General features: G+C 47.1%; 5 protein-coding genes across 5 annotated transcripts; 1 reads left to right on the top strand and 4 right to left on the bottom strand.

Moving 5' to 3' along the window:
* Positions 1–11,628: 11,628 nt before the first annotated feature.
* E1B28_005103 (uncharacterized protein) lies at positions 11,629–12,211 on the bottom strand (the record flags this gene model as incomplete). The annotated part of the gene is made up of 3 exons (XM_043149647.1): positions 11,629–11,901; positions 11,945–12,033; positions 12,091–12,211. 3 exons carry the CDS (start codon positions 12,209–12,211, stop codon positions 11,629–11,631), a joined length of 483 nt encoding a protein of 160 aa, XP_043014254.1.
* A 1,264-nt stretch (positions 12,212–13,475) lies between these two features.
* E1B28_005102 (uncharacterized protein) lies at positions 13,476–13,934 on the bottom strand (the record flags this gene model as incomplete). The annotated part of the gene is made up of 2 exons (XM_043149646.1): positions 13,476–13,623; positions 13,684–13,934. The coding sequence occupies 2 exons, from the start codon at positions 13,932–13,934 to the stop codon at positions 13,476–13,478; spliced, it is 399 nt and encodes a 132-aa protein (XP_043014253.1).
* Positions 13,935–17,612: 3,678 nt separating this feature from the next.
* E1B28_005101 (uncharacterized protein) lies at positions 17,613–18,002 on the bottom strand (the record flags this gene model as incomplete). Its single annotated transcript, XM_043149645.1, has 1 exon — positions 17,613–18,002. One exon carries the CDS (start codon positions 18,000–18,002, stop codon positions 17,613–17,615), a length of 390 nt encoding a protein of 129 aa, XP_043014252.1.
* Positions 18,003–18,046: 44 nt separating this feature from the next.
* E1B28_005100 (uncharacterized protein) lies at positions 18,047–18,327 on the bottom strand (the record flags this gene model as incomplete). Its single annotated transcript, XM_043149644.1, has 2 exons — positions 18,047–18,212; positions 18,278–18,327. The coding sequence occupies 2 exons, from the start codon at positions 18,325–18,327 to the stop codon at positions 18,047–18,049; spliced, it is 216 nt and encodes a 71-aa protein (XP_043014251.1).
* Positions 18,328–20,053: 1,726 nt separating this feature from the next.
* E1B28_005099 (uncharacterized protein) lies at positions 20,054–21,656 on the top strand (the record flags this gene model as incomplete). Its single annotated transcript, XM_043149643.1, has 10 exons — positions 20,054–20,073; positions 20,129–20,356; positions 20,404–20,472; positions 20,524–20,627; positions 20,675–20,728; positions 20,781–20,885; positions 20,927–21,054; positions 21,117–21,148; positions 21,202–21,542; positions 21,598–21,656. The coding sequence occupies 10 exons, from the start codon at positions 20,054–20,056 to the stop codon at positions 21,654–21,656; spliced, it is 1,140 nt and encodes a 379-aa protein (XP_043014250.1).
* Between the last annotated feature and the right edge of the window lie 3,806 nt (positions 21,657–25,462).

Raw genomic sequence — 25,462 nt, 5'->3', positions numbered from 1 at the left:
CGACGTCTATGCAGCCACGTGATCCAACGACGTCTGCTAAAACATTGATGCCTGTACTGCCTCGAGAAAGGATACCATAGAGTGGGCTGCGGGAACTATGCTTCCCTGACCAATGGTTATTGGAGGGAGGTCCAACATCTCACCGAGTACACGTTTCTCATCTCGAGCATGCAGACGACATGGCCATCTCCATCAGGACTACAGCGACGCCTCCGAGAATTAGAACGCTGGTGCAACGATAATTTCTTAGCACTCGATCCACAGAAATTAGAAGTAATGATTTTTGGCCCGCTTCCATGGGATAATCAATACGAGGAATGAACCTTGCTATAGTTCCCGCCTACAAATATGTGGGCATTACCTTCTCCTCTACACAACGTGACATGTTCAACGATTTGTACAACTCAACCAAAAGCGAAAGCAACGAGGGAGTAGTTGGCACAGATCGTTTAGTCGGACGACACCGGCTTTCGCCTGCGATCCGTCGAAACCTATCTATAATTTCTCGATATTCCAGCTGCTTTCCTCCGATCCCCCGAAGATCGATAATAGCGGTATCATACACTGAGACAGAGGTATATCCCGTTCTCGCCAGGAGATTGATTTTGCACTCAGATACCTGTCTTATCGCGCCTTCCCTACCTATAACTAGTGCTAATCACCTCACCACACTTGCATTACGGACTAGTAGCAACCTGCAACAACAGTCTACCACATCTTGGCTGGGTGACCTGGACTTCAGCGTTGCCAGCCTTCCTTCGCTGCGCGGTTTTTCGTGCGGTTACCGCTGCTTGAGGAGATCACAATGGACGGGTTAAAAGACCTAATTAGGACGATAAGCGAAACCATATGCAGGCAACTCCAGAACAAACCCCTTTGGGATTGCTAATTTGCTTGGGAGCAGTGGACCCCAACGGAAAGGATGAGCCTCGAGCACATACCTTATTTTTCCGGTGCTACCTTGCCAAAGTTGGTAATTATAAACACCGTACTTATATCCATCGCTTACCGGGAGATATGGTGCCGTTGATTTTTAAAGCAGCCCCGCGCCAACTACCAGCTACTACAGACACTTGTGAGCGATATCTCTGTCGTGCTTGTCGTCTCCACTAGTAAACAGGCGAACATGTTATACTGCGTTGTGTTGCAGATAACCATATCAGCGACTGTCGAAACAAGCTTTTCATAAACTTACCAACTTCGTTACGATCAATATTACCCATGACAGAGCTCCAGGCATTCCATCTCTCAAGGACTGCATTTATTCTGTTGGAATCTGTGGAATCTGTGGTTTCAGCCAGGACCGGCGTAGATACTGCGTCTGTAATCAATCCATGGCCATCCTCTTTTTACTTCCTCCATCGCATCGTTGCGTCTCGAGTCCACCTTAAGGTTGTCCTCATCTCTGTAGGACGGTCCCATTTTCGGCGAACACATGTATACGGGTGTCGCACCAGTTCTCTCTCCCGTTGTCTTGCGTCTATACCTGCCCTCAACATATTCATGGCATTATGGTTTCTATATGACGAGCTTTGTGTATAGTCTAGTAGATACATTAGGTCTTAGTACGCTCTAACCCTGTACTTTACCAAGGCTGCTGACTGCCGAAGAGTCTACCGGCTCCTAAGAAAGGTTCGAGATTACTCTTGGGTTGTGCCAGTAGTTCAGGCAGTTCCGATTTCAGGGACTGCGCCGTGTAACCTATCTATCTATCTATCTGCACATACCTGAGCCACACAAGTAACGTAGATAGCCAACGATTTCGCTTTTGGCTTTTTATCTCAATAGGGCCATCTTGATGTTATATCTCACCTGTCCAGCACCCATCATCTGGAAACAAAGGAAAGAAAGGGCCTTTTGTATTGAGCATATGAGTCCAGCTTTTGATGTCAAAGAAAAAATGAAAACAGACTGAGACGAGACGAGCCAGGCTAGAGCGAGAGGTTGAAATGAGGAACGGGACGACGGTTTAAGGACGTCTCCAATTCCCGTGAGGCTCTTACTTATGAGCACGCTCAGGCATCTAAAACTTACAAGTTTAGCCCAAATGCGCCAGGCTACGTTCCTCAAGTATGCTTGCAACCCCGGGGTGGCCTTGATGGCCGCAGATCACATGTTCCGTCCGTACCAGGATATATTAATTTATAAAGCTTGCCCACGACGTTCGAATTCAATTCATCTTTCCCTCGTCGGAAGTACGTTCAGCGTTTGCGCTGTTCTATCTTATGAACATCTCTGTGTTCGATCTTGCCTTATTCCACCGTTCTATCAGTCTGACTTTGGTTCAGCGTTTGCGTCGTTCCTGATGACAATCTGACTTTACCCGAGACCCTCTACGCTACGGTTGGGTGTTATATACGACCAAGGCATGGCAGCCCCAGAAACGAGTCAAACAAAAACATCACCTAAAGTCCGATGGTGCTCCTGCGATCTCTGTTCTCGTGTCACTACCTTCAACCATGAGACGGGGGGGTTCGAACAGGGAGCGTACATAAATGCCTCAACTCGCAAATCTCATCAGAAAACTCAGAAGGCACTTGGCATTGCTCCGTCAACTACTCTTTCAGTGCCACAACAAGAAGCCGGTCCAGGCAGGGAAAACAGTCGAGCGCCCGATCTCCTACCTCGTACTCTACTCAATCAGGCAAGAATTCACGTCGAGGCCATGGCTGGATCTAGTCTCTCCTTCGTCAACGCAGGAAAGGAATCCACGACGCCCTTTGTTTATGATCTTACAGGGAGCAAGGACGACCACTTTGCGCTCATGGCGTCAATACCTAACCAACCCTTCCTACATGCCGAAAAAGCCTGCGAAGATGCCTTACTCGCTCTCGATCGAGGCATGTATCCAGGAATCACAGAAAGCGTCCGACAAGTGCTCCGAGGCGATGCGGTCGCTCTTCTGCAGACCTTGGGGCGGTATAAAGCTTTGGAATGGGCTCGGAAAGGTCGACCAGATGCCTATGACACAGGTGCGTAAAGTTTCTCAAACTTGTCTGAACATCTGATGACGCTCGGTTAGAGGAATACTTCTTGCCCTATCGTAGGCGCAGTACAGACGTACAGAAGTTTGGATTGGCCCTTCTCATGGGCAACTACTTCTATAAAACCACTCTGCGAGCGACTTCCTTGATTCAAAAAGGTTTTACCTCTGCCACCCCGGGCCCTCACAATAATCCCGCCGAGCAATTACCAAAAACTCTGAAGACTCTGGCTCGCGACTACAATCTGTCCCCCAAAACCAAGAACTTCCTATGTTGCTCAAAGTGCTTTACCCTTTATCCCCGTCCTGAGGCAGCCAGGGTAGACGAGAAATTCGAAGGCACGTCTTTCGAAGGCCGTGAAGTGCCGCTGAAGTGCAGCGCAGTGGAAACGATGTCCTCTTCCCAATGCGGTCACGATCTTTGGGGTCAAGCAAGGCACAAAGCCTCTCCACGCATCTTCCCCAAGATCAGATACCACCACCGACCCTTGCATGATTGGCTTGCAAGGCTTCTTTCCCACCCAGATATCGAATCCGTCTTGGACCAGTACAAGACTCATGAACAGCGCCCCGGAGACATGGAAGACATCTGGGATTCTCCATTCTGGTGGGAGTTCAAAGGACCAAAGGGGGAAATGTTCATGAAGAACACAGAGGGCGAGGAATTGAGGTTATTATTAGGTCTGGGACTTGATGGGTTCAATCCCTACCAGAACAAAGAAGCAAAGCAGGTAAGTACTATTCACATCCAAATTTATCTTCAATGCTAACACTCCTAAGTCCGTGACTTCTACAGGGATATATATGGTTCTCTACAACCTTCCTCCTCATCTACGGTACCGACCAGAGAATGTTTTCCTTGTCGGGGTTATTCCGGGACATCCTGGCATCCACCAAATCAATAATTTTCTGGATTTGGTAGTGGACGACCTGATGGACTTTTGGGAGGGGGTGTTCATGACCAAAACATCATTATTTCCAAAAGGGAGGAGGGTTTTATGTGCACTGGCATTGGTGGTGTGTGATATGCTGGCTGCTAGGCAGGTCGGCGGGTTTGCCAGTAGCACTGCCACCAGATTTTGTACCACGTGCGACCTCACATATGACAAGATCCACATCACGGACAAAGGAAAATGGCCCCGGAAGGATTGGGAAACACTGAAACAGAAGGCCATTGAATGGAGGGACGCTCCTTCAGAAAGTGCACGATCCTCTATTGTGAAGAATTATGGCGTAAGATGGTCATCTCTCAATCGCTTACCTTACTGGAATGCCGTCAAATGCACAGTCCCTGATGCGCTACACTCCTCCAAACTGGGGCTATTACAGGAGTATGTAAGAAGAGTACTGAAAGTCGATGCTAATGTAGAGGGTGGTGATGGAATGTGGCCTGTCTTGGACATCGATTGTCCAACGAGAGCCGATATGTTGGAAGCCCTAGGCCGTGTAAACTCCCGTGCATTCGATTACATGAAGGAAGGGGAACAGGGAGATGTTGAATTTGAACAATGTGTTGCATTCTTAGAGGGATCCTTCAAAACCAAGGTGCTCAAAACCATTTGTTTTGATAATCAGCTTCCCTTTTCCGGAAGTAAAAACAGGTTGGCTACAATGATAGCAGAGCATGTGGGTTTCCATCATCAACGACAGTAACATCTCACACTGATATCGTTCCTTCAGAAAAGAGACATTCGATCGACCCTTGTCCTGCTTGATAGAGAGTATGACTACCCCTCTGAAACTGTTCCTTTTTCCTTTCACTTTCCTGTTCCTGTTCGCGTTCCTCTTCCTCCCAACCAGCCCCAGTCTCAGTCCCAATCTGTCAGCACATCTAGCACCACCACATCTGACTCTAGCGCTGGTACTGTCACAGGCTCCCGTATCTCTCAGGTTCACCCTCCTGCCCTGCAGAGCATACAGGGCTCTGTTCTACAGCAGCAGAAGATGTTGAAGGAGGAGGAAAGTTTCAACCGCCTTTGCCGGAGATTTCAAAAGGGACAAGTCACTCAGTCGACTCTAGAAAAAACGAGGAAAGATCGCCTTATTCGACTGTGTGTTGAACACGGCGTATCTTTTAGGGATAGAGAGCTTAACAAAGACATTGCTAGCCGTTTGTTTGATTTTGTGGGTAGTTATCTTTGTGTCGTACGCCTTTCCTGACAGTCTGTTCTAGATGAAAGTCAACTTCAAAGAGCAGCAGCCGGAGCATGTTCTGGGACAATCATTAATGGCGGAGGTCAGGAAGGATATTGAACACTCCGTACTTCCGCGCGCCCTCAATAAAGCACCCCGTGACTGGGGATCCGCCGCTCGAGGTAAGCTGTCTGGCAGCCAATGGGAAATGATTGGCACTGTCCATCTTCCAATCACCTTGATACGTGTGTGGGGATACCCTCGATTCCTGGAGGCACCGCCTTTAGGCACTGGGCAAGTTGAACTCGTAAACTATCAGAAGGCAAAACAAAGACAGGAGAGATTTCGCGAAATGTTGCTTAATTTTCTCGACCTGGTAAAGGCGGTCCTCATGGTCAACAACCGAATCACATCTCAGGAACATGCTGCCTCGTATGAGGCGCATCTTTTCCGCTACATCAGGAAGGCTGAGACTCTATACCGGTCCTTAAAGAACAAGCCTATCGCGCACGTATCTGGCCATTTTGCAGAATTTCTACGTGAACTTGGGCCTGTACATGCCTATCAGACACCGGTTTTTGAACGAACAAACCATATTCTCCAGCAGACCAACACCAATAATAAAATAGGTAACTCCTGTGCGACTTGCTCACACGGCGGCGTCGAACTCACTTGATTTTCGTAGGAGAAATGGAAGGGACGTTTCTACATCATTACTCCGAAGGAGCAGCTTTGGCAGGCCTGTTGAAAAGCGACGCAACTCTCCTGAATTCCTCGAGGTCCCTCATTGAACATCACGAGAAGTCGATCGAGTACAAGGCGCTGGGTTCTCGCATGATGAGAGAGGACCTGTTTGTTGGAAGCGATGTTCAAGGAAAGGTAATACCTATGGATGAAAAAGTGCTGACTGAGCTAGGAGAGCTTTTCCCCGATCAGTCCCACATTACGTGGCAATGGAGACGCTACTCGAAGTTTGTTATTGACGGCGTTGAGTATGCTGCTTCAGCGTCAAATGGTCCAGACTCCGGGTCTTATGCCATGATCTCTCATCAAGCAGCGCAAATCACGTATATCTTCAAGAGCGCTATGAACGGGAAGATCTTCCTGTGTTATCGCCTGTTTGCTGGACAGCAAGCCGTGCAGGACTTGTATCGCGACCTTGAGATGGGGTTCCTAACATCGAGGAATCTTGAGCAGCCGCTTCATGTGGCAAAGATGAACAGCGTTGCCTGTCCATGCGTAGTCACGGAGCTAGAGATTGAAGGCCACGCTCTTTTACACATCCTGCCTCACAACTGCGTAAGATCTTGTCCATATAGATGCTACTCATGGGCGGAGTGCTAGAACTTATGCTTTGACTTTTCTATAGAAACGACCTCCCTTTAACTTTGACGTTGGGGTCAATTCTTGCCCTAACAAACGACGGGCGGATGTGGATATGGGTGATGGCGGTGAACGACCAGCAAAACGCATGAGAATTGTGGATGCAGTTGTCGGTTTCCTAAACTGGTCGTTGGGAGATGGATGAATCCGAGAAAGTGAGGATTGGCACTCGATTTTGCAGATTTAGCACATGCACTTTCTATAGGAGTGTTTAAAATTGAAAATATTATCCCAAAGATTTCCATATATTCAACATATTTTCTCAAATTAGTAAATGTACAATAGCAAACTGCCTTAAATCTGAGGCTTGCCTCAGTCTTCATGCAGAGCTAGATAGGCTCGCCCGATCTACTGTAGCCTTTCCTAATGCAGCCGAACTGTAGTTTTTATTTACCCCATCATAAGGGAGAGGGACAAATTCTATAGCATAGTCGTGGCATCTCAAATGTCACGGGGCAAAATCAAGAAAACGAGAGTCCGGTGAACGCAGCCGCAGCGCCAACCAGTGCTCCCCCAATACCCCACTTCAATTTATCCTGCAAGTCGCATACATTCCGGTTTGCTGGGATTTGTGGCGTCTCGGTGCCGTCTCTCTTTGGATCGACGCTCTGCCGGTGTGGGTGCAGTAGGCGCGCAGAGGTGTGCTCCGAATCCTGCGCTCGACTGACCCGATTCGCCTTTGATTGAGTGTAAGGTTTCTCGCCATTGTTGGGGCTGCCTTCTAGGAACGCAGCGTTTCGGAAGCTGCTGAGTGAGCAGCACTTTGCGTTTCCCACTATAGCAAGAATGATAGTCAGACTGTTATTTCTTCAGTCAGGCCGCCACAACTCACTCATGCATGCTTCGGGCTGCAAACTCTCTGTTACTTTTGGAGACTGCCTGCCCTCGCTACCAACTTCAAGTAGATTTATCTCCATCGTGTCGTTAGGGAGACTGAGTTCTCCCTGTTCTGAGTCCGGGACGGAGAGGTTTTCGAAGAGCCCGTCCCGCTCCACCGCTCGAACTTTGATCGATTGCCCTGGAACAAGCGAGACAAATTCAGCATCGTCACGGAAGTACCGATGCAGACCGCCCAATAATCGATTGCTATCGAACAGGCGCTCCACGCTGTGTTCTCTGCACTCCTGGCACTCAGTCACGCTATCAACGCAGATGGGACAGCTCGATTCGCAAAGGCGGCCTGTCCTCGAGCTCTCTGTAGCCTTCGCTGATATGGATATTTCTTTGAGAGCCTTGGCCAGCAGACCAGCTTCACCTTGAACTTCTTCCGGTCCGGGCAGTTTCTCTGTGCTCCGTTGTAACCTGAGCTTCTGGGTCAAATTTCCCCGATCTAGAGCAGTCAAAATGAACAGATCTCCGTCGGAAGCAAGCATACGAACCGTCAGGCACTTGATCGCCACCCAAGAGGTCCACCAAGCTCTGCTGATCATGAGTGTCTTTCGGGAGGTTGGGCGTGCCGTGGATATTGAATGGGCAGCCCGAACGAGGATGGCCCTTTTTTGGATGCGAGCACTTCTTACAATGGGGTGGCTTTCTAACAGACATGAATGGCGCCCGAGAAATGGGGACGGGCAATTCGGATCCGACTGAGATCGCGTCCAGCTTACTAATATTACATATCCATGTCAAAAAACGAATAATATTAGTATAATATTTCTCGTTCGTCGCTCGTAGTTCATCGTCCAGAGTCTCTGCTCTAGACCAGTACAATGAATCATTAAGCTAGAGCTGAGCTGAGTCTACCTGAAACCTGACTCGCTGACTTCTTTCAAAATTCAACTTGTTTTTTTATTTCTGTACCCTCGTGGACAATCACCGTTATGCCCTCCGATCCAGCTGTGAGGATTATATGTAGTATAGAACTTTGAGCTGCAAGATGCAATACGGCAGCCTTGCCTTTAGATGGGCTGAGCTGTCTCCATGCCTCTCAAGCTTTCCGTACAACTGCCTCCGTGACGGAAAGGATAAGACCAATAGCAGGGCAAAAGGACGAACCGTGGATATTTTCCGTTTGCGCAACCAGTCACAGAACCACAGAACCAAGGAAATCACGTCGTTCGATAGGTTCGCCAAGGTTTTGCTCAATGACGAGGGAATTGGATACACTCCGAACGGATATCTGAATTTCAGTCAACAAAGAGAGGTGATACGAGGATATAAGATCAGATCCAGAACAGATATCTGGACCAGGATGCGGAAGAGGCGAGGCCGGTAACAGTACTACTAGCTATAGTAGTTGGTCAACTGTCAGCAGGACGCTTACCATGACAAGTCGCGGATGTCACAAGAATCAGTCACAAGAGTCGGTCACAATCCGGGTACGGATTTGACGCTAACTACGACGGTTGACCGCTACTCAGATATCTGTTCTGAGCTGGTCCCTTTGATTTCTTCAACAACAATTTCTGTATCCTACCCGCCATCAAATTGACCTTTCGCCACCAAGCTCCGTCACCGAGAATGAACCCAAACAGAGATATCTGTTCTGGGCCGGTTCATCGTTTTCTCAAGGACGACGTCTGTATCCTATTTCCAAAATCCGTCACCTGGGTCTCTCAACGAGAATGAACACTGTTTTAATTCTCTCAAGAACTGTGCCTTTATCGACACCGTTCTGGGCTGGTTTCCAATTCTTTGAGCACGACTCGCGTACTGCAACGAATCCATGTCTGCTGGTGAAGACTACTTGCAACGTGAAGTTCGTTAGATATCCGGTCTGCTCCCGTCTATGTCAAGTGCAATATTTCCGGCCTAAACGGTGCAGAGGGTCGAATGAGCGTCCCATGCCTGCTGGTGAAGACTTGTGGACAGGTTGAGTTGCCTGTACAACGACATCGCGCCTTCTCATTCTATAAGCCGCAAATAGTAGAATGGATTCTCATCTGAGCCAGTGCGTATTGTTACACAATATAGCAACCAACGGTTAGTTTAATCTTTACGCAGGGCTTTACATACACCGACGAGATCAATACCCGCTAGAGATAAACCGCTCGATATTCTGTGCTGGTGCTCTGCAACATTTAAGCAGGGCGTCGTCCAGAAAGGACAGAAGAGAAGAAAGGATGCCATCGACGCGTTGGATGGGACGTTGACGAAGGTGACGTTAGGGATGCAGCGTTGGGATCGGATCTGCACTGTCACTGGACATCCATGACCTACGTTCGGCGTTTTGACGTCGTTCACTATGGTTTACGCCAATATGCAAGCTTGTCATCGTTCAAAGTTTTGACTTTGGACCGTCTCTCCATTTCACTTAATCGTATGCTCTCTGGTTCGCTTCATCAATCATTTCTCGCCATCCATCAGTTCTCGGATCCATGTTCCTCTTTTCGAAGCATTGACCGGATAATATAAGATGGACTATTCAGCGAGTGCCAACGCAAAGCTATTGATGAAGGTTGGTAGCCGTGCGTACGCTCAACACGCTGGGACTTCCTAATTCGTTCAACCCTACGTCTGCTGAGGAAGATTGGTGGCTGTGGCTGAACGCTAAAATGTCGAAGTCCTCTTGCGGTTACCTCGGCATCTGGTCATGTACTTCCTCGTTTTCGAGGCAGACTTGGCACATCATTGAGCCCTATTTTGCACCGATGGGAAGGTGGTTAGAGTAAGCTCATCTGAAGTGATGGTTGGAAACAATTTGCTACCGGTCCATCTGAAAGGGTTTTTCTCTGTGGCGTTGGGTTATGTCATTGTGGCAGTCATACTCGGGTTGTACCTCAATTTCTTGACTGTGAGTAAGGTCAGGACATGTCAGGACTGCTGGATGTGCAGTTAGAGATGCTATTCGGCAGCAACTTCTTGTTCTCGAAGTACGTTTACCTCTGAGTTCTTCGACTTATTCTTTCTTGATTCTCGAATAGGTTGCTACTTTCATATTCGTGGAGCTGGTGATATTGGCATTGTGTTGGCTATCTGTACCATTTGGTTGTTCCCGGGAGCTAGCTATGCATCCAGAGCGGCGTTCTTCTATCAGGCATCTCTGACTACAGCGTTTTATCATTGGATCGCCGGAACCATGTTCATGTAAGTGCTGTGCCTTTCGTCCATCGACCAGTCGATAAAGTGGGCTTTTAGGTACTCGTTTGCAGTATTGTTATTGGGATGTTGGAGTATCATACGTCCAGGGAGCGATGTGATTCATTAAGGATCCTCAGGACCAAAACTCTCACCCGATTCGAGATTTACTCAACGGACCAACCCTTGTTCAGTTGAGGAAGATGTTTGTCAGCGGGATCATGTGCTCGTTCGTTGTCGTATGCACGGTGGGAAGCGTAGCCGGTCTTTAGAATAGGTCTGTCCATATTACCTCCCCCCTAGTCCCAGTCTCTCCGGAGATATGCTGGATTTCCAAGTGCTGGAGATGTTGAAACCTTGTACAGACGACGGATTCGTCATTCAAGATCGTGAAGTCGCTTCGGGCTTCATCGGTAATCGTGGTACCACGGCCGGTCTTTCACGAGAAAGACGTATCTGTTACGCATAGGAGATTATGCAAAAGGAGACCTTGCCGCACGCATTGATGTCAGAGGGTTCTAAATCCAAGGAAGTCTATTTCTTAGGATGCATGAACCATCGATTACATCTCGCAGCCTTGGAAGACGTGAACTTGATGGCCGTGACAGCATTTGGACCTTGCCGGAAACCTGTTCCGGATGCTGTTCCGAAACAGGTCATGGAGGTCGCAAGAGTTGGTCACGATCCGGATTCCAGATTAACCACGACGTTGGCCGCTACTCAGATATCTGTTCTGAGCTGGTCATTCCGTCCGCGGAGCCGGTAAGAAATCGTTGAGCGCACAACGACAGGACGTCAAACGCTACTCACTTAGGGACGATCCTGAAAGCTTCACTGGCTATCTGCGACGATGGAACAATATTGAGTTACGGTCGAGCCAGCCATCAATCTTAAACACAATATCCAAATACTTTCTCCCATGGCCTTTCCCAGAGACGGCTCTCGAGACGAGGCTGGATGCCAAACAACAGTTTATCACTTTCACCGCTACAAGGAATGTCCACAGCTCGTTTTGTTGGATTATTTATACGCTCGCATATCACACTATTTGAATGGGCTTTTTATAATCTTCCTTCCTCTTTTGCATGCTTCACCCAGCGAATGACCGCCGCTCAGTCTTTCACCCTATGCAACGGCGTGCCTTCTGGTATATGATCTTCTAATTTCTCCTCCTTCCAACACTCCTTACTACCCTCAATCTGAACCCGTGTGTCGAAGGCCATAGTGTCGATTGCATCTGCGGCAGGTGTTAACCTCGAGTTCCACTCATAGCCTCCAAATAATAGCGCAGGAGTTCGCCGTGTCGGCGGAGAGGCGGTGGAAACTTCCAATGCGTTCTCAGAAGAATCGCCTATCAACAAGGCGGCGTTCAGGCCATCACAGACCTGGAGATGGGCAAATATTTAGGAAATGTCGCAAAGATCGTACCTCTTCTTTGCTGAGTTCGGTGGCAACTTCTCGACTATTCGTATCTGCGTCGGTAAATTGGCCGGTACAGGCAACATAGCCGAACAGACCTCAGAAAAAAATCGTAAACTGAGAACCATGGGTGGAGATTAAGTCCAAGTACTCACCATGGAACCATTTATCAACCCATTTCCAACCATCTTCTTGCACATCTCGGGATCTCGCGGTGACGATAATCAACCGGAAGCCTGTGTCTCGTAAAGCTTGAATGCCTTCTCGTGCACCCATAGCGGGCTGAGCATCGTAGATTCTGTGCGTGGCGTAGAAGTCTTTAACCTTGCTGAAGGTCTCTTGGAGATTTCCTCAGAACAGATTCTAACTATAATAAGGACCAGCCGGCGCATAAAATGATGGCAATCACCTTCCAGTAATAAAAATAGTAGAAGTCCGAAAGTTCCATTTTTGGTCCCATATACTTCATTATGCCCTGATCATCCTATGTCCGTCAATTCGCATACCAAGGCCATTATTCTGAAGAGAACGTACGTTCACAAATTTCACGACTGGCCTGAGATAGAACGTCATCCAAACCTATGGCAATCACAGGTCCAGTAGAGCCTGAAGCTGCGGTATACGAGAGAAGTTTCATAAGTAAATTCGGGCTCTGCGTTCAAATGTTCCCGTTAACTTAGCGAGGTGGGGCTCTGTAATGTGGACCCTCGGCTTTCTCAGCTGTTCAACGGTCAGCAACATTTAGATTCAGTTTCTTGGCCGCCCCTTCTCTTTTTAAGACCCTCTTCTGTTCTGGAGTTGCGTCTTAAGTGCCAGCTGGCTTGTTCGGGTGCAAAAAACATGAGCAGGCAGTCTCTGGCGGAACTTCACATTTTCCCCCAGAAATGACCTTACTCAAGACCCATACACTTACGATGAACCAATCTCGGTTATGAGGATGAGGACGGCGAAGATCACGGGGGAATAACGCAGGGGGACTGTTGGACTGTGCCATATTCCAGTACGTTCTCCTTCTTGTCCACACCCAACAGTCACTTATCATCTTGCCAGCTTTTCGATTAAGTCTTTCAGTGTCAACATCATAGTTGTGTTCGAATCCCCTGTTGTTGCCGTTCATGCCATCTTCAACGTAGACAAACCGAATGAAATCACCCCCATCCAACAACCAACACATCTTCCAATGCTTTCACCGATCGACGCTGGATATAACCCGTCGCAGCATCAATGAGACCTTCTCTTCCAGCCATTGCATGGAAGAAATCCTGCGACGTCAGCCCACGAAGGAGAAATCTCAATGAAGCCTCTCTTCTGGTGGTAGTCGTCCTTGGTAAAACGCGGCAGACTCCGATGACGGAACCCGAATGGTATATGTTTTCCCTCCATACTCTGTTGCCCCCACACAAACCGACATCTGTGAGATGTTGATGAAGGAACCCTTGGATCCTGCCACCATCTACTTGACGTTATTGTCCTCCTTCAGATTCTTCTGCGCATACCGACCCGTACGTTAAGCCGTCGCTCCACCAAACTCTCAAATGATTCACGAATGGTCAGGCCAGGCTTGGCTTTGAGACGATCCTATATGATCCTCTATGATGATCTTCGCGACGTTTGCCTTGCTCTCTGCAATGGTCTGGGTGATGTATGACATGGTTTTCATGTCCGCAATCGTGTCGCCAATACCAATGCTAAAAGCGTTGTGGAACAACTAGAAGTTCACAACCATCTACAGCCCGGTGAAGAGCTACCCTCGGGGCCCTTTTCTCTGAAGACGACGACGTGCACCAATCCACCTTGTGAAGCACCGACGGTATCCATTCTTCACAATCCCAAAGATGATTTCGCCGTTGTCTATCATCATACCGTCGTCAAAGACAAGATTGGATGATTTGGGATCTGGTGCACGGTGAATGTTGTTGATACCCCGCGGAATGACGAGACTGAGGATTTGTTTTCCGGTCCACAGTGGTTTCGGTTTGAGGATGGTACACCGTCCCATTCCGGAACCCAGAGGAGGATGGTTCTGCACATGATTCCAATCTAAGAATGTATCCCGCAGGGTGAATTTCTGAATCCCGCAAAGCGTGTCCTGTACGATTCCCACGACAGGCTTGTAATTACCTGTCAAGGAACCCATGCTACTTGACTGAGCTCAACTCGAGTCTCTTTGCTTTGCGGCACACTGGAGCACATCAATCCTCGTGTGGCTGCTAGCGACCAAAGGACTTACTGCATGTTCATTCGTCACCATTAAAGTCGGCATTGTACGGAGGGGTACTAAATCCGCTGTTGACGCAAATGCACAAGGTGGTGATATCGTCTTCCTGGAGTGTTACAGAATGGGCTGGACGACAGTTCACTGGAGCTTCAATCCAAACTCGACGAGGAGTACGCTGCGCTCTTTGAATACCGTCGCTTGCTCCGGAACTTCATTTTATCAACAATACCTTCCCGCTAGTTTGCAGCGCATCGTCCAAAATGTCATCCAGATCTTCCACATCGACAGAAGAAGACCCAGTGATCTCGAACCCGCGTATATCATCGACTTCAGTGAAAGATCTTTGTGATCCACTTATAGTCGTACGTAGAAATGTCCCGTTGAGTCGTGAAGCGCAGGAGAATGCTTCAAAATGCAACTTCGTGCCAACTTCGCTTGTCAGCGAGTTCCTACTCGACATCTTACCCACCTCTCCCTCAACCGCTCCTAATGCCAACGTGTTACTGTCCCCGACCTCCCAGTAGCTGGCTCATTCAACAAGCCATCATCCGCCCTGATGATCATTTTCCCCAAATGTCAACGAGCTCACCCAAGGGCCATTGGTCTGGGGGCAAACGGAAGACAGAATTGCAAGCAAGAACGTGACGCTCGGCGTACCTCGTTTGAAGGAAATCATCAACGTGGGCCACTGTGATGGTTCAGCTGAACAAGCTGACGGTGAACTAATGGAATGGTATAATGGACGTGGGATTCAAGTTCAAGTCACTGCTCCCTATGCCCATCCACAGAATGGAACAGCTGAACGATTTATTCAAACTCTTGAAGATGACATGAACGTCTTATTATCGTGGATGTTTGTGGACTCTGGTATATCTAATTCTCGACTTGTTCAAAAACATCGAATCCACGCTTTTTTTCCTCTTAAGAACGTCAACCGGTTATAATTATGGGCCTGAACGGTGAGTACTTCACCCTGTTTATGTAATTCCAGCTGAACAGCGCCAACAGAAGTAGAGCATGTGGACGCTTAGCTTGCGTGTTACGCTCCCTTCTGGATTTACAGATACTGGGCCAGGCCTAGGACGCGGAAGGCGGACATGTACAGCTGTCACAGGTCATAGAGGTCACAAGAGTTGGTCACAAGAGTTGGTCACAATCCGGATTCCGGATTTTGCTATTCCAAGGTTGTTACAGAGGAGTAACGTGTACCGACGGACATCTTGACGCCTATCTGGAACATACATCTCGAGTCGCACTCATGATAGCCCCATGTCGGAAATTGGGGAACAAGATGCATCCATTTCTAACTCATCTCGGGAACCTATGCTCATAGATCTGTAGATGCATGTCGCATTTGCAGCGCTCCAGCTGAGCCCAGATCAGCCTCTATTTCCTCCATGTAAATGCTCTGGAACGATACGGTATGTTCATCAAGTTTGGTTCGTTGCATTCATTTTGTGTTTGACTTGATGCGCTATCGTAACTAGCTGGATCGGCAGATTCATTCGAGGTCTTTTTGTGGTCCGTTCAAACAGGGAAATTGTTGGGTGTCTTGGCAGGTCATGAGGGTCCCGTCAGCTCTTTGGCGTTCTCGCTTCATACGCGTGTGGAATGTTTTTGGTCGTTCGCGAGCTGTCGAATCCTTCTCATTGAACTCGGATGTTCTCGCCATGACCTTCCGACATGATAGTAGCTGTGTCCACCCTGGATGGGCAGATTATATTTTTTAATATTCAAGACCGAAGCAGACGAATACAATTGAGAAGCGGAAGAATATCTCTGGAGGTCGAAAGGCAGAGAATGGGATGTCGGCGGCTAACAGTACTTCAGGTAAAGCCTTCACAAACCCACTTACACAGCTGACAGTCATTGTCTCTTAACTGGTGGGAACAACAGCACCTTGCCAGTCTCATGGGGATGAAGAGTAAGGAAGAAGAGGCGTATGAGTTGATCGTTGTCACTTGCAGAAGCTCGCCGGCGGGTCTTCCGTTCGATAGTGCATCCCATTTGCACTATAATCCCATCTCTTTACATCGCTCGCTCCCACCATTGCAACATAAGCATCCACCCAGCGATTCCTCAGAATACTAGTTGCTAGCTGTCCAGTATGCCCATGACGCGACAAGGCCAAGACCACCTCCATTCAACAACTTTCCGAATCTAGCCATTGTTTAAGCCCGACCCAAGTCCAGAAGACGTACAGGGTTTCAGTTTGGGAGGATGGTTTGCAATGGATCTTCGAGCGTACTCGAGAGCAGCCTTGACAACATGCCATCGTGTATCGAGAAATGCAATTACGTTTGGGTTGGGGGGGAAGTTTTACTCCACTGATGAATGTGTATCAAAACACGTACCCTTACGCCTTAACACTTCTTGGCGTGGTTTCTAGGACAGACTAGAACCCATATCAAGGGCATCTTCTACAGATAGTCCTCAGTCGACGCCATACCCAAGAAGAAAAAGTCTAGTTAACAGATCAAAGCACAGACGTATAAGGACTCCCGAGCACTGCAAGCACCATTGGGAGTGTACGCCGCCATTATTCTGCCCTTCGTGGCGCCTGAAGAAGGACAGTCCTCACATCAGCTGCTCTGAATCTTAGCGGTTTACCTGCATCCTCCGTGGCTTATTGATAGTTTGACTCACACTACAGACACAGTCAATCCTAACGTGAACGTGTTCGTTTTGCCCCGTAATTCGGGACCTATCCTTATGAAGTTTTTCTTCGGCCATTGTTTTCAACAAAATCTTCCTTTATACCATCATTATCACGATGGCCGTCACAGAGCACAGCTCTTATGACCTTCGAAGTATCCTTCAATTCACAGTCGATCTTGCGCGTTCGCTGGGAAGATTATCTTGGACGGAAGTGAAGCCATTCAGAACGTGGGCTCAAACGTCGAGAAGAAAACTTTCGTGGATCTGGCTACCGAGTACGACATCAAGGTAGAAGAGCTTGTATAGAAGGAGATAACTGCGAAGTATCCTGCCTACAAGTTGCGTGTTCCATTCTTTCTCAGCTTCATTGACAACACCTATCGAATCGGTGAAACTCAAATCGCAGCATTGGAGGAGAGTCCTATGCAGATGCATCGCGTTCACCGCTCACCGGATCCGACTTGTCAAATCATCAGGAAGGCCCTTGAATATCAACTCTTCCATGTCACAGATGTACTACTCCAGTTTGTCCTCACTGCATTCGGAATGTTGGCTACCGCTCGCGATATCGAAGAGTGCACCCAGGTTGGCATACAAGCTTCATTCGAAAAAAAGAAAGTCAACAAAACAGTGTTCATCACCTTGTCGTACAACTGGAAAGCCCATCACCGCAACAAAATTTATAATCAACCGTGCACGGACGCAAGGTTGAAAAGTTATGGGAGGAACGAGCAAACGATGACATTATTCCCATGGGATGTCTCCTCTCATGAAAATCGCAATTGAGAATCTGTCATCAGTCTAAACAACCCCTTCAACCTCGTTGGTGCAAGCCCAGACATGTGAAGAAAAGAAGCGAACCAGTACCTTCAAAATCAAAGCCTTCCTCGTATACTCCTGCGTCGCCATCCTCAGATACTCAAAAAACGTTGCCACACCATCCACCTTATCACTCCTAACCAACGAATTCCACACGAATGGATACCTCGACAAATCCAAACCCAAAAGTCCAACGATCGTACGCTTCTGCTCCATCGTAAAAGTGCCAAAATCAAAATGGCTTAGATAGTTCTTGCGAGAGATCTCGGGGTGTTTCCGAGTGAGCGTGAATAGTTGATATTCAGAGATGGTTGTGAACTTTTCGCTTTGGATGGGGTTGAGGAGGAGACGTTCTCTGTCGCCTTGGCTCATTCGTTGTCGTACGTGAAGGAGGATGAAGCGAGAGCTGCACGGGATTATGTGACATGTTCTGCGAGGGTGTCAAGGATGAAGGGTTCGGAGTCTTTGGGAGGTGGAGGTGGAGAAGCTAGTTTTTCGGGAATTTTAACAGAGGTCGCGTCGACGGCTTGGGAGTGTAGAACATTGAGCTCTTGACATTCGGAGCATAGTGCACCTTTGGGGCTAGAAACGACCCATCTTGCATGAAGAGTGGATGGCAAATTTATGGAGGAAAATTAGAAACGTACTTGTTGTATGAAGCCAACTGAGTCCATGCGAGAAACTGCTTTGCTGGCATGTTCTTTATTTTGGGGATAATCGTATGACTGGGAAGTGAAGATCGGCAAAGGGGGGTCATAAGAAGAGATACGCGCGGTTTTGGAGCTCGCCTCGGCCACGATGGAAGGTACGAGATCTGGATCCCAGCTTACGAAGTACTTGTCGCCTATAGAGGTTCAGAAGCTCTAACTTAAAAAGGGACTGAGCCAAGCGTACCATCCAAATCACAACTACCCATTGAAGGCACGGCATGTCTTCCTGGTTTTGCAACAGACGAGAATACGATACAGTCGGTCAAGTTCCTTGTAATGAGCAGCTCGTAGCTTCAGACCAGTCTCCTGCACAACGCAACAAAAAAAAAGTGTTCAGTAATCGTTCAACGAGCCCACAACGCAGCGGGAGCATTGAAATTTCCTCTCTTCCACTTTCTCGAGGCGGGCGTGCTGGAGAAGGGAATCTGGGGATGAAAAGAGAATAACCAATATGAGCCACTGAAGAGTCGAAGCTCAGATGGCTCATACCCGTCATAGTTCTGCAATCTTCTCTGTACATCAAACTTCGCCCTGCCTACTCTGCCAAAAAGAAACTGTGGTACCGAAGTTATCTAGATCGGTATTGAGATCCATAGCTTGATGCGTGCAGAGGCTCCGTTTGATGCTGGGATTCAGTACCTTCAAGGATGATGTAGTCCCTGTATCGGCTCGGATGTTAAAATTCGAAAGGAGGTGGCATCTCTTACCTTCGATCTGCGTGAAGTCCTGACTCAGATTGGCGGCTAAGGAGTGGTGGTCAGGAGTAAGACGTTTCAGGAAAATAACAGTTGAATATAGAGGTCGGAAGGTACGTGGTTAAGTCCAAGGAAATTTGACGCGAATTGACGCTGTCGCGCCTGTTCAATCATCCCACAGTACCTCACTTCTCTTTCTCTCGCCTTCACAATACTCTGACTCATGCCCAAGATAAAGACACAAAAATCGATCAGAAGAGCTCGTGTTAGAGCTTTCAAGAGACACCTTGACGTGAGTATAAAGTTTCAACAACGTACGATTTCAGTGTACTCAATGTTAACGGTTCTCGTTTGAACTCGATTTTTTAACTGGTTACTGTGTCTTTCGTCTAGGGATATACGCGTTTACGAGTCGTAAGCCTTTCCTCTCAGAACGCTTAGCAATTGATCAGGTCCGGTTGTAGCTGCCAGCACAGAATCAGCGTGTAAGCGGATCCTTTTGTCTAATCCTCTCTTGCTATGAGCAGAGTCTGACACTCGCCTGCAAGGCTCAAAACCAAGATCCCTTGGCTATTGGAGTCCCTGTGCCATTGCACCTCAGAATCATCCACTTTTTCTTGAACATGGGCCTTCTTGTGGTCCACTTCCAAGTCCATCTCAGATTCGCTGGACTCTGAGTTTTGGAGCTCCCATTGGGGTGAGTTTTTCAATCGCTTTCGTCCTGGTGAATGTCACTCACCTTATTTTGATCGTTACAGGTTTTTTTTCCATGAAATTTCTTGATCGACTGATTAGTTCTTATGCCGTTGCTATCAACCATTCATCATGTAAACTTATTTCAGTGAGTAGTTCTAGTCTATTTGGAGAAGGCGGGTGTTCCAACTCAAATGTTTGGTACAGGCGTATCCCGTCATTTACATCTTGGAGATAGTGTCTTCTCGCAGCGACAAAACACGCACCTGCTGTTGCTGCTCTCATCCGTACACTACGTCTCGTCGTAAACATACCGGTACTTACCATGATGGTACCTCAGTATGCGTAAAGTAGCCACAATCCTGTAGCTGAGTGTTAGGCTGAAAATAATTTACTACAGTAGTATAATTCCAACTATAACTTGGACAGCTGATTTGCAATATGAGAATGACAAGGGTGTTCAAAAAGCGATAGCTCAACCCCCACAATGCCCTCAAGCCTTGCAAGGTGCTGCAAATAGGAATCCATTCCTTGCAAACGGTACTGGTGGTCATGGTTTGCATAAACATCAATCCGCAGGTGTTGCTCCAACAGACACTCCCATAAGCGAAGACTGTTTGTTCATCAAGTGGGTGTTATTGATTGATTTACTTTTTCAAGCTGACTGTTTTCTAGCGTTCAGTATCCTGGAAACACGGTGTCGTCTACAAAGCTCCCTGTCCTTGTCTATATTCATGGCAGAGGGTGAGTTCTCGGATTTTTATCATTATCATCCCCGATACAACGCGTTGAAAGATACATCCTTGGGGGAGCAAATCTGTACGACGGGACTTTCCTTATCGAGGAATCAAATCAGGAAGCTATCCTAGTAGTCATGCAATATCGACTTGGCCTGTTCGGTATGCACTCGTTCCGGCTTGCTAAAGGCGTACTGATCATGTTTCAGGGTTCCTTGCTGGTGATGAGGTTGAGAAGAACGGAGATCTCAACGTTGGATTACGTATGTGCATCTCAATCCCGTTCTCTTTTGTTTGGATACTTACAATCGATAGTTGATCAATCCTTCGTACTTCGTTGGGTTAGGGCACATATCTCGAAATTCGGAGGAGACCCGAACAAGTTACGCTTTGGGGGAAATCCGCTGGTGAGCTCAGGCAGTATTTAACTAGATTCTTGGCCAATTAATTCGTTTTTCAAGGTGGCGGGTCTGTATTGCAACAGGTCATTGCTGAGAATGGTAAAACTAGCCCACAGTTGTTCCACACAGCAATCGCCAGCTCGCCTTACTTACCTGCGCAATACAAGTACGACGACAAGATTCCCATGGTAAGGTCCTTGTAACTGATCTTCACAACGTCATCGATCCTGATACTTTATGATCTCCGTAGACGCTGTACAAGCAAGTTGTTGATGGAGTCAAGTGAGCCGTCTCAGTTGCCGTAGCCTCCACAGCGCAATCTAACCTTCCTGCAGTTGTACATCTGCCCACGACGCTCTTGCATGTCCCCGTCAAACGGACACCAAAGCCCTCCAGACAATCAACAGTAACATCAACGCGGCTGGATTCTATGGAAGCTTTAATTTTGTCCCCGTTGTTGATGGAAAATTCATCACCCAGCGACCTACCAAGTCCATGAGGCAAGGCAAAGTCAATGGAGACATGTATGTGAATAACGCCACTACCCCGTTGAGTGCAGGCAGCTTCGCCTCTCAACTTTCCCCAACCTTGAAGTCGAAACAGATGGCGGAGATTGACAGCCTGTACAAGGACTTGGGGCCTCCCCTAGACCAAGAGAACCTCGTTGTTGGAGAGTGTACGTTCCACAACTTTCTGGAAAAACATTATTACGCTGACAACAACTCCTCCAGCACTCTTTGTCTGTCCTACCTACTACCTCCGGCTTTCAAGGGCGCCTCTTACAAGGTAAAGTTCTGTCGCACAATTTTCTGTGAAAAGTAAGATACTTATACTCACTCCACCCCAGGCTGAATTCGCCGTCCTGCCAGCTGGTCATTTGAACGATATTCCATACGGTTTTCCAAGGTGGGTGGTGATACATACTTTACGAAATGATGTCTCACCATAAATAAAACAGTTCCTCTAAGGCCCTTACGCCTATTAACTTTGACAACCCGCCTTTTTGCACAATCATTTGTTTCGGTTACATGTCACCTCGACCCTAACGTCAAGATGTCTTCAACGCCTATCACCCCGCCATGGAGCGCTTATCATCCTAATAATATTGAGATGGTCTTCAACAAGACTGCTGATAGTCAACCCGATATCTACCCTGCGTCGAGTGACATAGGGCTTTTGGAGCTTTGCAAAGTTGGTTCTCTTTCCGGATGCTTACTCGTTGTCCTCCCACTAGGTACTGGGAGTCAATTGGTCAAATTACTGGTCAATAAATTATTATAATGGCCCTCATCTCGTTTAATCATATTCAGTATACTCAGGTTTAGTGCAGTGTACATGTTTTTGAATACTGTATATTATTATCAACTGTGTTTGTCACTCAGATCTAGCTAGATCATATAGAATAATTATGTTTTTCGAAGAACTTCAGCCTTTGACGCCACGATTTTGTTCATCTCCCGCAACGTCAAGAACTCATGACTCGGAAGTATATCAATTAATTACCTAGCATCCTGAGGTGCTCCGTCAGTTTGTGCACAGGCGCCGTCAGTTCTGGCGTCAGTGCTTCAAGTTCGTTCAGACTTATACTGGTGCTTTTCGTATGTACTCACGTCGCCCTTCGTCGATCCATAGCCGACCCTAGCTACCATATAGTGTATACTGACTTTCTTGCTGCTTTTCTGTAGTCTTGAAGCTAAAAACTGTTGAAATATATCCAATACATTGACTGACGACGACATGATCGAACTCCTCCAAGATCCGTCTCACCGTTGATGAATGGCAACTATTTCTTGGAATCCAGATTTAAGCATCCGGACTCCGGAGTCAGAACAATCTGGAATCCGGACATCTGGACAAATTCCGACTTTTCGAAACATGACAACTCGATGAAAACATCAACTTTTTCTACTCTTTTCGGGCAGTTCTAGCCTGGTAAAAACTCTAGATTTTTGAGCGATTTTCGAGCCTCGAAAAGGAAACTAAAAGTTTAAGTTCTCCATTTATTTTTCTTTTGCTAAGATCTTCCGGTTAACCCATCTTTCTGTCCCCTTTTGGAGTGAGGAAAAGGGAGAAAAAACTATCCTTTTTCTCGCTTTTTACAGGCATAAAATTTTTGGGAAAAAGTCAAATTTCAGCAAACTTTTGCAGCATCTATAATTCGCCTAAAAACTGGTCTTTTCAGAGACTTTTCATGAAAGCGAAATTACATAGAAATTCTGGGTTTTTGTGAAAATTTCCGACCCAGAAAAGTGTATATAAAATCGAAATTTCACCACTATTTTCTTATCCTGCAAAGTTTGCTAAAAGTTGGAGTTTTCGGCACTAGAAAACAGTGGGAAAAGTATGTGAAAATGTCTTCATTTTTTCTAGTGTGAACTACTGAACCCGCTTCCAATCCATCTTCTTCCTCTTCTAAGGTTTTGAACGAATCGACGGTCTCAATATTATCTACTTTCACGAACTCTGCTTCTTCATCAAAAGGTTCCTCAGCCACCACAGCTACGGGGATTCTAGGGTTTGTAGGGGCTCTGTTTATTGTCCAGTGGACTAAGTGGAACTATGAATTTCTTCTATGGTAAGACTAATTTGAACAATTGGAGACTATTGCCCTCGACAGACAAAAAAACTAAGTCCTTGGCGGACACGAACGCTAAGACCCTCGACAGATCACAAAACAGTAATCAAGTCCTCAGTGGCCTATGGACGGATAGTTCTCAAGTTTGACCTCCATGGCCTCGTATGTTCAAATCAAATCTTATCATTTCACTGCACAATGACAGGGCAAATCTCTCTATTGGTGTCAAGAGCAGTTACTCACAGGCAACCCACTCAGGACTTTCCTACGCACGGGTAGTACTTTTTTATCTACGGATACATGAGCTGCTTTTATACTACTTCTACGCTAGCTTTGTAATCCTATCCCTACTTGTTTCATCTCTAAAAATAATGCACCGTAGCTATGAATCCATGCAGAATCTTATCACTAGGGACTACTACATGTGCAGAATCTTGTCTACGGAGCTTTTCCGTATTCAAATCATATGTTTTGGACCAATCTGGACCATTCTTCATTCTTGTTTCAGCATGTAGAATGGACCTACATAGGCGTACCATATGGTATTTCCTGCCTACGGACCTTATCCTGCATTTCGACGTTATCAAATCATATGGACTTTGTGTGTCCAAGTAGTTCCAGCATATGGATCCAGAGTTCCGAATCGCCGTAGCACATGAACAGCACGGACTCCGAGATCCATTGTTCATTCCTGCCTGGTTCCTAGGTACTCTATTTGTGATCTGGGATCTGTATCATGTCTTTTTGTCTTTTCCTCAGATCGGGACTTGATCTACGGTCATATCAAATTTCTCCTAGTCTGTGTGGTCTTATGTCCGATTTCTTGTCAACTAAATCCCCTGTAGAAGTAGATACTCCTAGTATGAAGGTCTTTTGACTCCGTTAAGTTCTGCTACGAACGGTTCTGTGAAGACTACAAGTCTTCTAATAGTACAATCCCTTGATATGCCAGTGCATAGTAAAATGTAGAGAGTAGAACTCGGTGAATTACTGCTTAAGTCCTCTGCTCATAGTGTTCTACAGTTTTGAACAGTCATACAGTTTTCTGACACAATCTACGGCTCTCTCTAACTGGTCTAGCTGCGCCTACGGCACATTCTACTAGCAGCACTAGCTTTAACTAGCAGTTCGGGCTCACTCTAGTTCTTAATATGATAAATATCACTCTGTAGCACTGTTTAAAGTGCAAAAAGAATCTTGGAGCATAGTCAACTAAGTCGCCTTACCAGAGTACGCACATTATGCTCCGTTCTCAGAGTCCGTGCACTGTGCTCCTGGAGGTCGAACCGAATTGCTGCTTCCTTCCAGTTGTCGTAGGTCTGCAGCATATGATCCATGGCATAGATACGGCTAATGAGGAACAACTTGAGATTCGTTTTCAAAAGCATCAGGAGTCCCTCCTCTTCAAGCCTGGATTCAGCTCGGTACTCCTCGAACTCAAGGAAGAATTGACTAGCCAATTCACTAGGTTTCTGGACCAGGCTGTGGAGTTTCCTCTGTGCTATGTCCTTCTGGTAACCACCAGCAAAATCTCGACAGATTTCTGCCTTCAGGTCAATGAATGACACTGGCCACTGTCCGTTCTCGATTTCCCAGATTTTATTAGCTGCCCATTTAGGAGGTAGTACTCCGTCAGTCATATGGGCAAGGGTTTTGAGGATCTTTGCATGGTCCACAGCATATTTCTCGCGATTCCTCTGAAAATAAATATAGAGTTGTGTGAAGAAGGGATCAATGGGGGTTCCATTGAAGGCTTTGGGCTTCGTAGCAGAGGATTTTTCATTACTCTGGCTATGACTCTTCTCGAGTAACCTAGCAATGACTTAATTCTGAGTATTCAACTGGCTAAGTTGTCGCCAAATGTTGACATTGAGTTCCCTATCCTGCTGCTGTGTGTTAAGACCCTGGAACCATTCTTCGGTTCCTTGAGCGAGGATATCTGGATCAGGGAGTGCTGGTCCAGCATGTTGAGAGATGTTGGGGTTCATGTGGGTATCCTGATCTAAGGTGGCAGACATGTG

Source organism: Marasmius oreades, chromosome 2, assembly GCF_018924745.1.
Source record: "Marasmius oreades isolate 03SP1 chromosome 2, whole genome shotgun sequence".
Lineage (NCBI taxonomy): Eukaryota > Fungi > Basidiomycota > Agaricomycetes > Agaricales > Marasmiaceae > Marasmius > Marasmius oreades.
Note: the sequence above shows the minus strand (reverse complement) of the source record. Positions and strands in the feature narration are given on the sequence as shown.